Here is a 14707-nt window from a genome sequence, read left to right on the forward strand (position 1 = left end):
CCCTGTGATATCGAGGATGGGGGTGTCAGTGTCTCCACTGGGTTCCGTTTAATAGGGCTTTATAAACCGCACTCGATATTGCTACGTTCCCTTCTAATGTATTGGTCTAATATGCTCTATACGGATCCATATTGATCTAAAAACACAGGGAGAGCTAACTCTTTTAAAAGTCCCCGTGTTGGGAGAAATAACTCTCAAGTCCGTGTGTGTGAGACCTGTATAGACTAAATAACAAAGAGGTGTGAAATGAATAAAGGCAACTAATTACTTTTGTTTTATTCAAGTCTTCAATGAATCGTGTGTTTTATTTTCGAATCAATAATATGATCGAATTTAATCATTTCTGTTGATAAAAGCAAATGGTGTAATATTAATTTTTAAATGGTGTAATATTAATTTTTGTCAGTAAAGTAATTAGTTTTAGCACGTACCGTTTACCATTATTACGACATTATACCTAAAACATATCATCGCAACATATCGGAGATTTCCGGCAGTCTGTAAATTACTGGAAACCCATGGCTACCAGCGAAGTTGACGAATGACGCAGTTTAGATTTTTAAGGCGTTATCGTTTTTGTTTTGTTTTGTTTTTATGTAAAATCCGTGGTTTAGTTCTGACATCGAGATACAGGTAACCATGGTAACATTGCTCTCAGTCAAATTCAACGCAATAATATCATCAACATATAACCGACAATGTTGAAGTTACCAAATGCTGGCCAGGTCAATGGATTTTCTCCGGGACCTCAGACTAATCGCTAAGAAGATAGTTTATCCGTTAAAGGCATACATAGCCAGAACATCGATAACTTAACATTTGTTATCAGGGACATATTAATCTAACCAAATTCTAATAAAATCTATTTGATTTTAAAAATTAATCGTGATATCGTATTGGAGAGATGACATTGTATATCCTTTATCATATTTCTTTCAAAAAGACATTTTTTATCAAAAGAATATGAATCGCGACATGTAAAAATAGCATGTAATATACGTAATTGTATGTCACGTGACAGTGATAACGACAGTGAAAGTAACCCCTGGAGTATCGAGGATGATGTCATGCGCGATGAAAGGCAGATAGTGTAGCGTTGGGTGTATTATATATTTCATCTTTTAAACGATATATGTACTAAATATCTGTGATTTCTCACTAAGTCTGAAATATGATTTGCATAAATAATTTTGATGAGACACAATTCAGTAAATAATGGAATGGTTCAACATATCTGTGCCATACAAAGACGTCTCTCCTGTACACCATTCGATTCTAAATGATCTAAAATTACAAACGTTATAAATAGGACTAATACAAGGTATGGTGGTTGAACCTTATACGTTTAATGAATGCACTATTTAACCCTACCGAGTCATTTGAGATTTGGTAATGATAACCATACCGAGCCATTGTTTAATCGTACCGTATAACGTGACATGTACTGGTATAGTCATATAACCAATGCACAATACGTTATACTAGACGAGGGGTCGGGATAGTGGTATCCTCCGTGGGCCCTATACTACAGATTGTGATACGTGTGTTTGCATCCAGACTTCCCCTGGGGCCGCGTATATATCCCATGGGGTCGGAATACTTAAATTTATAAATCGTAACAATCCTGTGTTAACCGATACCTCTCAGCCAACCAGTATTTCCTATTTACTACCACAGAACTAAAACTACCAGGAGTATGCAAGATATGGATTTTAACAAGTTTACGTAAGTCAATCTAATCATATACATTTTTTCGCTGATTTTTTTTCCTGTATTTTCTTGTAATGAAATTGTTTTGGTAAATAATATTTTTGAAGTATATGTTTCATACAATCCATATAAATTATATAGTTTAGCTAGTACAGTATATGCTATAATAAATAGATATAAGAATGCTTGCTTTGTTGAACCACAGTGGAAATAATAGTCTGTAACCGGGTGTATTGGATTTTATAACTTGATTTGAACCAACAGTAATTCATTGTTATCGACATCCTAAAATTCTAGTACTCAGTCTATGTATTCCATAGACCACCTAAACAAAACCTACATGTAAGTGTCAGCAATATATACCATTTATCATGAATACAGAGCAAATGAAACAAACTTTGTTCAATTTGAATATCCCTTTTTTTTAATCTGAACGATATGCACATAGACGTAGCACAAATTATGAACCTTTACCGGTCAGCGACCAATTCTGACCATTGCATGTGTATTTGTATGATTACAGGCGAATTTTCTGGCAATTTCTGTGTCCCGTCTGTTGCGTGAACATACTCTATGCGTGTTTTGGCATCAATTATTTATCGATATTAAAAAAACATCTGTGGTACCAAAGTGTCAAGTGACAGTCATTAATGTGTACATTACTTAAAACGGCAGTAGAATCAGCAGTATTACTCGTTTAAGTCAAATTCTTTTAAACAGATTTTTATAAGGTATTTGTTTTAGTTTTATATTATTCGGTATCGTATCAGCAGCTAAGATAATCCAAGTACTTTAAGTACGCTATACAACACACACATATATATATATCTGTCTTTCTCTATTTTAATAATAAACAATTTGAAACATTAATGATATTTTTACATAACTCAATTTCGCAGTTGGTAATTGATCAATGTTTGTGATATTCTACTACAAGTTTTCCATATTAGAGTTTCTGTGGCAGACATTCCTCCAATTGCCTAAAAAATTTGGTTGCTGTCCTTATTGATAACTAACTGTTATATATTGTTATAAGATGTAAAACATAATAGGCCAAACCAACATCCCATACCTTGACATTGAGTTGTATAGACCTGCACCGTTGGACTGTTAGATCTCAGTTTCTACACGTTGTGTATCTAACAAACAGCATTAACACAAAATTCATCAATGCAATATACAAACGGAACTAATGTACACTGTATGTGCGTTTGCGAATGTTCCATCACCAGTAGAGCTTATTTACAATCATGAATAAGTAAACGTTTTTTTTTTTTTTTTTTTTTTTTTTTTTTTTTTTTTTTAATATTGGTGCTGTTCATGAAATCAATGGGTATAGTTGAACGTCAAATAGACAGGTAAATTATGAGAAAATGTGCACGGAGGAATATGTAAAATAAGCCAGTAATGGTTGACCAACGGATGAATTTACGACATACATCGAAATCCGTCGGGGATAGTTTGTTTCCCATTACGACGGAAAGTCTGACCCGACTGACAGAAGACAGGTATCTCCTACAGTCCGCTAAACCTGCCTTTTTTATAAGGCTTTTCCCCTGATATATAAATATCTATATACATAATCTACATGTCTGTTTTATGTTGTTTACTCTATTATCAGTCGATTTATATTATCTTAACCAATCAGCAAGGTTTAATATTTGTATGACGTCAATGACGTATAGGTGAAGGTCTGATCCCATTAGTAAGGTTTAATATTTGTGTGACGTCATTGGCGTAGAGGTGAAGGTCTGATCCAATCAGTAAGGTTTAATATTTGTGTGACATCATTGGCGTAGAGGTGAAGGTCTGATCCAATCAGTAAGGTTTAATATTTGTGTGACGTCATTGGCGTAGAGGTGAAGGTCTGATCCAATCAGTAAGGTTTAATATTTGTGTGACGTCAATGACGTATAGGTGAAGGTCTGATCCAATCAGTAAGGTTTAATATTTGTATGACGTCAATGACGTATAGGTGAAGGTCTGATCCAATCAGTAAGGTTTAATATTTGTGTGACCTCAATAACGTAGAGGTGAAGGTCTGATCCAATCAGTAAGATTTAATATTTGTATGACGTCAATGACGTAGAGGTGAAGGTCTGATCCAATCAGTAAGGTTTAATATTTGTGTGACGTCATTGGCGTAGAGGTGAAGGTCTGATCCAATCAGTAAGGTTTAATATTTGTATGACGTCAATGACGTAGAGGTGAAGGTCTGATCCAATCAGTAAGGTTTAATATTTGTATGACGTCAATGACGTAGAGGTGAAGGTCTGATCCAATCAGTAAGGTTTAATATTTGTGTGACGTCATTGGCGTAGAGGTGAAGGTCTGATGATCCAATCAGTAAGGTTTAATATTTGTGTGACCTCAATAACGTAGAGGACGCTTGCTCTTCAGGCTCATTTGGTTTTCCATTACAGACCTATTGTTCACAGGTTTGGTTTATTATATTTACGTCCTATTCACAGCCAGGGTGGTGTAAGGACGGTTTCCCATGTATGCGGTGTATTGCAAGTATGAAGTATGTGGTGTGTGTTTTGGGAGACTGGTATATTCGTGTTGTGTCTTCTTGTGTAGCAGAACTCTTTTCCTTTTTATAGTGCTATATCACTGAAGCATGCTGCTGAAGACACTAAGCAACACACCCCACCCGGTCACAAAATAGTGACAAAGTATTGTGATGTTTTATTGTGTCAGTTTGTCTGCCTTTGGTATGTTTATTTACGATTCATTTTATTAGCATTAAAATAGGTCATACGTGTGAATAATTTACCCCCACCCCAGTGTAGACTTTTCTCAACCTCCTGTCCAGTATCATATGGCACTTTTTTCAGTCCCCACACAGCTATTTCACTCAGTGTATGCAGCGAACCAACTAATGTATCAATATTGCCAATTCTGTTTTCATTGCATGAATTATGTATAGTTCGCTAAAACATTTACCAAAACATTAAAATAAATTATTCTGGCGTGTCAGCGTATGCATATGCAACAACCTTAAATAAGATGTTGGGAATATTTTACAACCATTACGATTACGATGTGAATGTTAGGAAATGGCTCAATTCAATGTCATCAATTTAGTGATATAATGCATAAAATAGGATTGAACATCTAAACGAGAGCTATTCCAGAGCAGCATCTGGCAGCCTTTACCGATAGCAGCTTGATGTAAGTATATTTTGGCCCACTCTGCCTCTCGAATAAAATCACACAAATGTCTATGGTTGTATATTTCAAAAACTTCCATCGTTAAACGATTATTTTCTGGAAATGCACAAAGATTCTCCCGTGACTCGTAGTGAACTAGTACGATATAAATTGGCATACAAATTCAAAATTCGCGAAGCGATACATATCGTTTTAAAACTTGCTTATATATCGGCATACCGATACTTACGCTTAACGTTACCGATAGAATATTCCCAACACCTTACAGTCTTGCCATCGTTATTATCAAGAGGTTTCAACCTAACGTTGGCGGTAGAATACCAACCACTTTGCACCACTGCCATATCGTCTATTTGAGCTATATTATCATTATGCTGTTGGTGAAACACCTGAACCTATTGTCTTTTATTTCTACCTCACGAGTCTCTGTAAATCTCGATTATTATTTGTGGCGAAAACTATCCTTGATTAATCGACATTAAGCTTGTAATTACTATTTTTCCTTTAGTCGATTTGTATCGCCATTTTTCTACGTCTTGATGACCAAACATATTTTAAATGCATCATTCATAAGATTTCCGACATTACATAAAGCAAATTAATTGTCTTACCATCATATTGATACCTCTACATGATTTATTTATTATTCAGAATTATTGTGGGATATAGAAATGTATTTTTCATGTTCCCTCTTTAGTTTAAGCAAAATTCGTTTGCAGACTTGTATTGGTTGGCAGACTAATTATTTTGATGATAGAGGCACTGTTGTAGGTGTACCTGACTGTGATATGTACTGTGTGGGTAGCAGTCTGACGACAATGGCAATAACACAATAACATAGCTATATGTGAACTATATATGTGACATCTCTATAGGCAAGAGGGCATAAACTAGCTGTTTTGTGATTTTGGATTATTTCTGAATACGGTTTTATTTCAGCGGTAACGGTAAATATTTTCCATTAAAACAATACAAATACTCATTCTTTCACAACTTTTCGGTAAAAAATGAAGAAAATTTACAAGAGAAGAGTTATTCGTATTGTTTTGTATCTGGAGGACAATTGTTGAAAATATAACATTTATCGATTGGTCGATTTTGTGGGTTTTTCTTATGTGTTTATTTAACCGTGTTTTTCATTCCCTATCACCAGTCGTCCATACCTGTATATTATTGTGTACATGTGTATTATGTAATAGTTGTGTATTCGAGTAATGTTACCTATGTAACTAAAATGTTCAGCCTCATCATCCCCATCAGTCAAAATTCTTCATCAATTAAATCCATTCATAATCATCCTCATTGATCAAAACTTTCACAATTCTCAGCACTCACCGCCATCATCATCATCATCATCATCATTATCATCATCATAATTGTCACCACCATCATCATCATATCATCATCATCATCATCATTAATCAGCATCATCATCATCATCATCATATCATCATCATCATATCATCATCAACAACCAGTGTTAATCTTAAATCGTATTATTACCAAATTTTGATAATGCCTAAGGTTATATTATGCATGTATATACAAATGGAAATATTTATGACTAATTGAAAATACATTATGCACAATTAGATTGTAAAAAAGACAAGATAGTAAACAAGGTAATATGCTATAGCTGGCGTTTCCAGGCCTTCACCTCATCTCCTTTGTTAAGTTGTTCTTTTCTTTTATTGTAGTGATGCGACAGATTGCACCAAGAAGTTAAAAATAAAGAAATGGATTTTGAATAAAGTATGAATACATTACATCTACTTAGGATTACCAGGAATGACAATACTTGACTGACGTCTCACTGTGTTTTAATCGACCTAAGAAATGTTGATATAGCGGATGAAGGTTTACAATGAAGTCCCGTGTCCGTATTCATATTTGCTGCAGGTGGATGTACCTCGTCCTATTGGTTTCCCTAGCTATCTTGATCAGTCTGGAACTACATGTTTATGCAAATCTGAGGGCGAAGACTTACTTACACAAATCAAAACAAGGCCGATCACACAGGACGATCCTGGAGTCAAGCCATGTATACCACAACAAACAGACACATGCCAAATTAAGGAAAGAGAAATCTCAAGTTGTCGGTGGTGATCATAAAAAAGTGAAGAAATTAAAATTATTTCATTCGCACCAAAGAGCGGAACAAACAATCGATATGATTTCAGATAGGGTGAAAAATGGAAAAGGTGGATCTATCTATTGTAATGGAAATTTGGAAGTGTTCAATTTGGATGTTATTTTCATGAAAAATGTTCTGATCGATACTCGTCTGCAAACTAGTAAACTTAGAGGAGGTGAGACTATCAAACAAGTTATGGGCCAATCAGAAAGTGCCGAGGAAGTCTCGTTAAAACCCGGATTTTTCCGTATTCCTTGCGATTCAATACCGTTACTGAAGTTTTCACCAAGGTCTTATTTTTCAAAATGGTTTCTTACAGTGTCTGAAAGAGAAGTTGATATTCCATCGAAGTCTTCTCAATTTTCCAATTTTACCGTGTTTATCAAAAGAGGCGACTATGCCAACATGTACTGGACACTCATAGAATTGTATAACACTTACACAACGATACGGCTTTTCGAAAAAGACCCTAAAACTACGACAGTGGTTCTAGTAGATGCTCATCCACTGGGGAAGCTAGACAATCTATGGAACCTCCTGTTCGGAAGAGTTATTCGCGTTAGGAGTTTGAGCGGTGACATCTTCATAAAGGAAGTAGTATGGGTGATGCCAATTTCGGCATCTCCGATTGGTCAAGCCATTCCAAGTCTTCCATTCATACGTGATTTTAAAAGTGCACTTTACAAGGCTGTTGGGATTCATTCCATTGTGCCTACCTGTGATAAAGGTATAAATAAAACGTTAGTAACTCTAATACTTAGGCACGACTACGTCGCACATCCTCGAAATCCATCCGGAAAAATCAGTAGAAAAATAGCAAATGAAAAGGAACTCATAAAACACTTAGATACAACGTTCCCTAACGGACGTCTAAACGCTGTTCAGCTAGACTCATTTTCAATCGAGGACCAAATAAGGATAATTTATAATACATCGATTTTAATAGGGGTGCATGGCGCCGGATTGGCGCACACTCTCTTACTGCGGCCAGGTGCTGCCATGTTTGAAATGTTCCCTTTGTCGTATAAGAAGAGTCCTAACTGGCATTTTGAGCAATTTGCAATCTGGGGTGGATGTTGGTACGAAAAGTGGTTCAGTAAGGATAAATCCTCAGCAAAGAACGAGTGGGTTCAGATACCAACTGAAGTACCGGAAGATTTCATCAACAAATATCTCAATAAGATGTGCAGTTCGTCATCAACGTAGCTTGAAAAAGTTGCTTTAAATTTTGTATGTAATCACTTCATAAAATAATATGTAGACAGAATATTAATATAGGAAAATATTTTGCTTGGCCTAGCCTATTGAAAACGTCTTTGTCACAATGTGCCTTTTCAAACATGTTTAAAGATGCTCCACCGCCGACAGAGCAAAAACGGTACCCATCATTTGAACAATAACTGATGTTTTATCGTGTAAATGCGTGTTTAATTAAAACGAAAATGCATATGAAATAATTGATTTTGCTTTTGGTGCATGCGCAATTAGTACATGTGTACTTCATTCCATATACGGCTATGGATTTTTTCGGGACGCAATTAATTTTTAGTGAAATAATTCAATAGTGGTTAAAGTGCAAAGTAAGTAACTTTTGTAACTAAAGAAAAATACGTTTGCTCTTAATAGAGACAAAATACCATTCGTCAGCGGTAAAGCATCTTTAAACGAATTTTTTATCTCAATGTTATATTCACTTTCATACTATATCACAATACAAATGCGTTTGGAAAATAACCTATCAGCTTGCCTCAATCTAAAGTTTCTCAAAAAGGTATTTTCTGTTCCTTCTTTATTTATTTCATATCGTTGATATAATGACATGATTAGGTCTTTTAGCAGTTTTATGTTGAAAATCTGCCGTATTTTTATCTTATTTTTTTACTATGGATATCTACATCTTCTTTTAATGATTTTGGTCTTTTTGGTCTTTTATTTATTTATTTCTCAGGTAGTTTTTTCCATTGATAATGGATCCTAATGAGCGATACAGATATATGGACTAATGTAATATTAACAGGATGTTTGTATCTTTTGTCCAGTCCTTGTTTGTTGTTGAGGTATACTTGTGGTATTAAAGGGTAATGTGTCTTTCCTAGTATAAACATAGTGCTTCTTTCGTAGCTTTCATTCCCATCTATACCTTCGTTTCACTCTGTCAGTACTGACGGAGTCCGTGAAACGACGGAAAGTAACTCTGGTAAATCAGAATGGCAGTTTGAGGCTTCTTTTTTAAGTTTACGGTTACATGCATTCGTGGTTACTGTAAATCACTTATATTTCGTGAGTACTTAATTTCGCGAACTCACCTCTTAAGACTTATTCTCGAATACAAAATTTCGCGATTTCAGACCTCGAAATGTGTTTAAATGCATATTAAAATAATCAGCCACAAAAAGAACATAAAGGTGGTGCAAAACAAAACGCGTGTGCTTGTGTGATGAAGGTACATATGATTATACCATAATGGAAATTAACAGTGGATATAAGAAATTGTGACGGGTTTGACGAGTGATAGATGCAGGTGTGTTTATATTTTACGGGTGTGTAAGAGAGAGTACATTGTCATTGTTACTACTGCTATAATACGTATATATATATAAGTTATTTCCATGGACACGTTGTTTAAATGTTTAAATGTCCATAAAAAGATCCATACAAGGCTGTTTCGCTTTCGATTATATTTTCATAAGGAAAAAGTGCTTATTAGAACATTTGTGTACATTCGATTTATTATATTATTCGAGACTTTTAATTACCAAATTTTGCGAAATCATTTTAATATTGTGTAATAATATTGTACTGAAACTCGATGATCAATTCATTTACTTTTGATATTGCTATTCGTAATTCTTTGATTTATTGTTGTTGACTTAATTTTGAGTAGAAATTAATTTGACTATTTCCATATAAACGACTTCTTCTCTGCAACTAAGCATGGGATTACGCTCATAATGCAATGGTAGCATCCTTATAGGGTGGGGATTCGAAATTGTACAAATGATAGGGCTGACCCCCGGAGTCTTAGAAGCGGGGCCAAAAGGTCAATTAGGCTACTATTTGAACTTTGAACTCGCGTAAGAAAATGTTCTATGCAACGTAAAGGGGCTACTTTTTGAAAGAAACACATGGCTTTGGTTACATTTTGACGCAACATTACGTGTATATTATTGTTTTTCATAGAATTTTGGAAAAAAGTAAACAATACATATGTCATATGCTAACGCTCCCCATAGAATATATTCTTAGAGGAATTGCTCCATACAAGCATGGTAACATAAAAGCGAAATTCAATCCCTATATGTAGTCTGAAGCTTATTTGACAGCGTGTATAAAGAGTGAAAACAATAAGTGGAAAACCTTAACCATAACATGTCTTATACCATAACTATGAAAAAGTCAAAATTGTTATAACTCATTGAAACTATCAATTTTTGTTTGTCTTTATTAACTACGAACATACATAGGTTGACATAAACACTCTTGTCTATTTCGAGATAACAAGATTCCACTGTATTGTGATGTTTGACGTGCACTTAAATGGTAGTTAGAAACAAATAAGTGTATATCGAGTCATACATGTATTTTGAAAGCTGTCATTGGTGCTTCCTAGTAGGAAAATGCTTTAAAAACCCACAATCATCCAACCGTATGAACATCCTCTATATTCCAGGGGTTACTATCACTGTAATTATATCCACCACTGGACTATGTCATCGTAAAACTGAAGGCAGTTCAGGAGAAAAAAAAAGACCTATAACGGGCCTACGGAGACTTCCGAGATTACAGAGAGTGACGCCCAATGTCAAAGCCACACAGTCATCCAAAACCGAACCGCACAGAGCCTTCAGTTTAAATGTGACATAGTCCAGGGATGGATAAATCGACAGCGATAGTAACCCCCAGTGTATCGAGGATGCCACAAGACACACCGAATCAGACAAGTCTCAATAGTAAGCGCTACGCTGATTAACCGTTACGATATCACGTACGCGTTATCTCAATGCCATGCTAGATGTAGTGGAAAGAGATGTAATTACCAAACCAGAACATCTATATAACTCCCAGGTCAAAACACCATTTTACTGAAGGTTATGCAAAATGCATGACGCTGCAATAGCAACATATTTAGTTTTCATAATTTGTTATTATGATATACTACCAGTTAAACAAAGCCAGCCATTGCCATGCTACAATAGTTACCCTAATGCCACAGGATCGATAGCATCCAAGTGTGAAGTTTGACGAGGAATCTGACATTTATGAAGATTCAGCAGACCTACGGACAAGGTGTAAATGGAGGTCGTCACTCAACAGGTGTGATATGTTGGTAACTTCCATGGCAGAAGTGGTAAGATCCGAACTCCAGGGAATGCATCACCTTAATACTGTCTCGGCTCGTCTGTAGATAGTTTACGGCAGATCCCGCTAGTCAGATGTCAATTTCATACTTTATTTCCGTTAGCTTTTTGGTATTTGTTTTGTAATATCTACTTTTTATCATTTTCTCAAACAAAATTATAAACGTCAGTATAAAGACAACTTGAACTTAGCATTTAAAAAACAAAAGATTTAAGAAAACTATCCGAAAGTCTTGTCATACTGTCAACCATTCCATTGATATTGCTTGAATTACTCGTGTTTTAATATAATGACATCCATTAGACTAGGGAACTGGGTGACTACCAAACCTTGTCCAGTGCAACACAGTGACCCAAATGTGTATATATCCACAAATTTGTCACATAGTATAAAATAACCATTATAATTGGCGGTATGAGATCCAATATTGTAGCATTTTGTCTGAGCCGGTACATCAAACATGTACAATAACAGATCAGTAGTGAATTGTGTGTCACTATGTTGGGTACCAATTTAAAACTAATTCATTGTAAATCGTCTTCCTTCTCCACAATAACCAAATCAGACCTGCAGTCAACTTCGAAATATTAATTTATACAGCTGACCTGGCTACGTTTTCAATGTGTGATGCAATGACTTATCAAACTTTGCCATCCTTCAGAGCTCGGACAACATCCACAGACAACGAGTCCAGGGAACAGATACACTTGTACTTTGTAAAGAAGAATTATTGGCAAGATTTTAAGAAAATTGATATTTTACCTTGAACTGATATTGGTAAATTGATCTTTTCGTCATGTTTATGCACAGGACTCTGGATAGCAAATTGCTGCTAGGGACGGTTACTTGTCTGCGTGTTTCTAAGCGTTCGTCTTTAGAAGTTGTCGATGCTTTTGCATTCTGGTTGTTTATTTATTGTTAATCCCTGGGTGATTCTGGTTGTCTATCTATTGTTAATCCCTGGGTGATTCTGGTTGTTTATTTATTGTCAATCCTTTGGTGATTCTGGTTGTTTATTTATTGTTAATCCCTGGGTGATTCTGGTTGTTTATTTATGGTAAATCCCTGGGTGATTCTGGTTGTTTATTTATGGTTAATCCCTGGGTGATTCTGGTTGTTTATTTATTGTTAATCCCTGGGTGATTCTGGTTGTTTATTTATTGTTAATCCCTGGATGATTCTGGTTGTTTATTTATTGTTAATCCCTGGGTGATTCTGGTTGTTTATTTATTGTTAATCCCTGGGTGATTCTGGTTGTTTATTTATTGTTAATCCCTGGGTGATTCTGGTTGTTTATTTATTGTTAATCCCTGGATGATTCTGGTTGTTTATTTATTGTTAATCCCTGGGTGATTCTGGTTGTTTATTTATTGTTAATCCCTGGGTGATTCTGGTTGTTTATTTATTGTTAATCCCTGGGTGATTCTGGTTGTTTATTTATTGTTAATCCCTGGGTGATTCTGGTTGTTTATTTATTGTTAATCCCTGGGTGATTCTGGTTGTTTATTTATTGTTAATCCCTGGGTGATTCTGGTTGTTTATTTATGGTTAATCCCTGGGTGATTCTGGTTGTTTATTTATTGTTAATCCCTGGGTGATTCTGTGTTGTTTTTTTATTGTTAATCCCTGGGTGATTCTGGTTGTTTATTTATTGTTAATCCCTGGTGATTCTGGTTGTTTATTTATTGTTAATCCCTGGGTTGTTAATCCTGGTGTTGTGTTTATCTATTGTTAATCCCTGGATGATTCTGGTTGTTTATTTATTGTTAATCCCTGGGTGACTCTGGTTGTTTATTTATTGTTAATCCCTGGGTGATTCTGGTTGTTTATTTATTGTTAATCCCTGGGTAATTCTGGTTGTTTATTTATTGTTAATCCTTTGGTGATTCTGGTTGTTTATTTATGGTTAATCCCTGGGTGATTCTGGTTGTTTATTTATTGTTAATCCTTTGGTGATTCTGGTTGTTTATTTATGGTTAATCCCTGGGTGATTCTGGTTGTTTATTTATGGTTAATCCCTGTGTGATTCTGATTGTCTACTTTTGTTAATTCTTTGGTGATTCTGGTTGTTTATTTATTGTTAATCCCTGGGTGATTCTGGTTGTCTACTATTGTTAATCCCTGGGTGATTCTGGTTGTTTATTTATTGTTTTTCGCCCTTGTGGAACCAGCCCCTCGTAATGAGAGCTGAATTACTCTATCATCTAAGTATCAAATGGATTCGCCTATGCTCTTGATGGCAGGTTGGTGACTTGTCTTGTACGCTGTCACTGGTGACAGGTTCTTTTATTTCTATAGCATGTAGTGGCGAGTTGTAACACTTGGCCATTGTTACAAACAAATCGCCTTATTTTCATCCAAGGTTTCAGCACAAATGGTCCCTTATTCATTAAACATCATTGTGTCACCTCACACTCGTCAAATTGTTGTGAAATCAATCCCTTTGTTTGTTTGATTTATAAACGTCGTATTAACAGCCAGGGTCAAGTAAGGACTACCTCCCATGTATGCGGTGTGTAGTGTGTATGAAGTTATTTACAGTGGAACTCTTACCCTTTTTATAGTGCTGTACCAAGCAACACACCCACCCGGTCACACTATACTGAAAACGGGCGAACCAGCCGTGCCACTACCTTAATGCTGAGCGCTAATCCTTGAATTTTAAATTGTTTGGATGTGTCGCATGTTTTCAAACAAATCCAGCTTAGAATTGCTACCCAGCTAGGTGATGGCCCTATTGACTCTGCAGATGTATCTGTATAATTGAACTTTACTGTAAATCTGAGATCGACCTCATGCCGGGCTGACAGGCTTTCTCTCCCACTCTCTCTTTTCTTTCGATGAAATCGCAAAATTTGCCAATTAAGGTTGTACATGCATATCATTGTCTTTTTGAATGCTACGGTTCAATAGATTTAATCTTTTTCACTCTATCAAGCACCTTCATTCTATCTTAGGCTTACATGCTACCCTTGTCATTAACCTAGCACTGTACAGACAGTTCCTTGGTGTCGACCATGGAAGTGCCTCTTAAGGTGGCGAATACCCATCGAGTTGTCCTATAGGCGTTGAAAAGAAGTAACCTAGGCTGATTAAAGTACTTTTCCCCCGACTTCGTTTCTTCCTTGGTATGTCAACAGATTGACTTAGTTGACTAAGCTTCACATCCTGTTAGTTGCCATGGTCATTTGTGTTGCGTACGTGAAATGAGTGTTCGATTTGGGTCTGTTGTGTCTTTCTAATCGTACAGTTTTTGTCAATTTTATAGAGCTAATTCACTGAAGGATACAGCCAAAGACACATTCCAGATGGACCTTGATGCCATGTCAT

The 14707-nt window shown here is 35.7% G+C and overlaps 1 protein-coding gene across 1 annotated transcript; it reads left to right on the forward strand.

Moving 5' to 3' along the window:
- Positions 1–1466: 1466 nt before the first annotated feature.
- LOC138315498 (uncharacterized) lies at positions 1467–9181 on the forward strand. Its single transcript, XM_069256561.1, has 2 exons — positions 1467–1725; positions 6582–9181. Exon 2 carries the CDS (start codon positions 6749–6751, stop codon positions 8222–8224), a length of 1476 nt encoding a protein of 491 aa, XP_069112662.1. The 5' UTR covers positions 1467–1725; positions 6582–6748; the 3' UTR covers positions 8225–9181.
- Positions 9182–14707: the final 5526 nt, after the last annotated feature.

The sequence above is a fragment of the Argopecten irradians genome, chromosome 2 (genome assembly GCF_041381155.1).
Source record: "Argopecten irradians isolate NY chromosome 2, Ai_NY, whole genome shotgun sequence".
Classification (NCBI taxonomy): domain Eukaryota; kingdom Metazoa; phylum Mollusca; class Bivalvia; order Pectinida; family Pectinidae; genus Argopecten; species Argopecten irradians.

What these genes read in the sequence shown, in the direction of transcription:
- LOC138315498 (XM_069256561.1), top strand. Translation starts at nt 6,749, where the DNA reads ATGAAGTCCCGTGTCCGTATTCATATTTGCTGCAGGTGGATGTACCTC.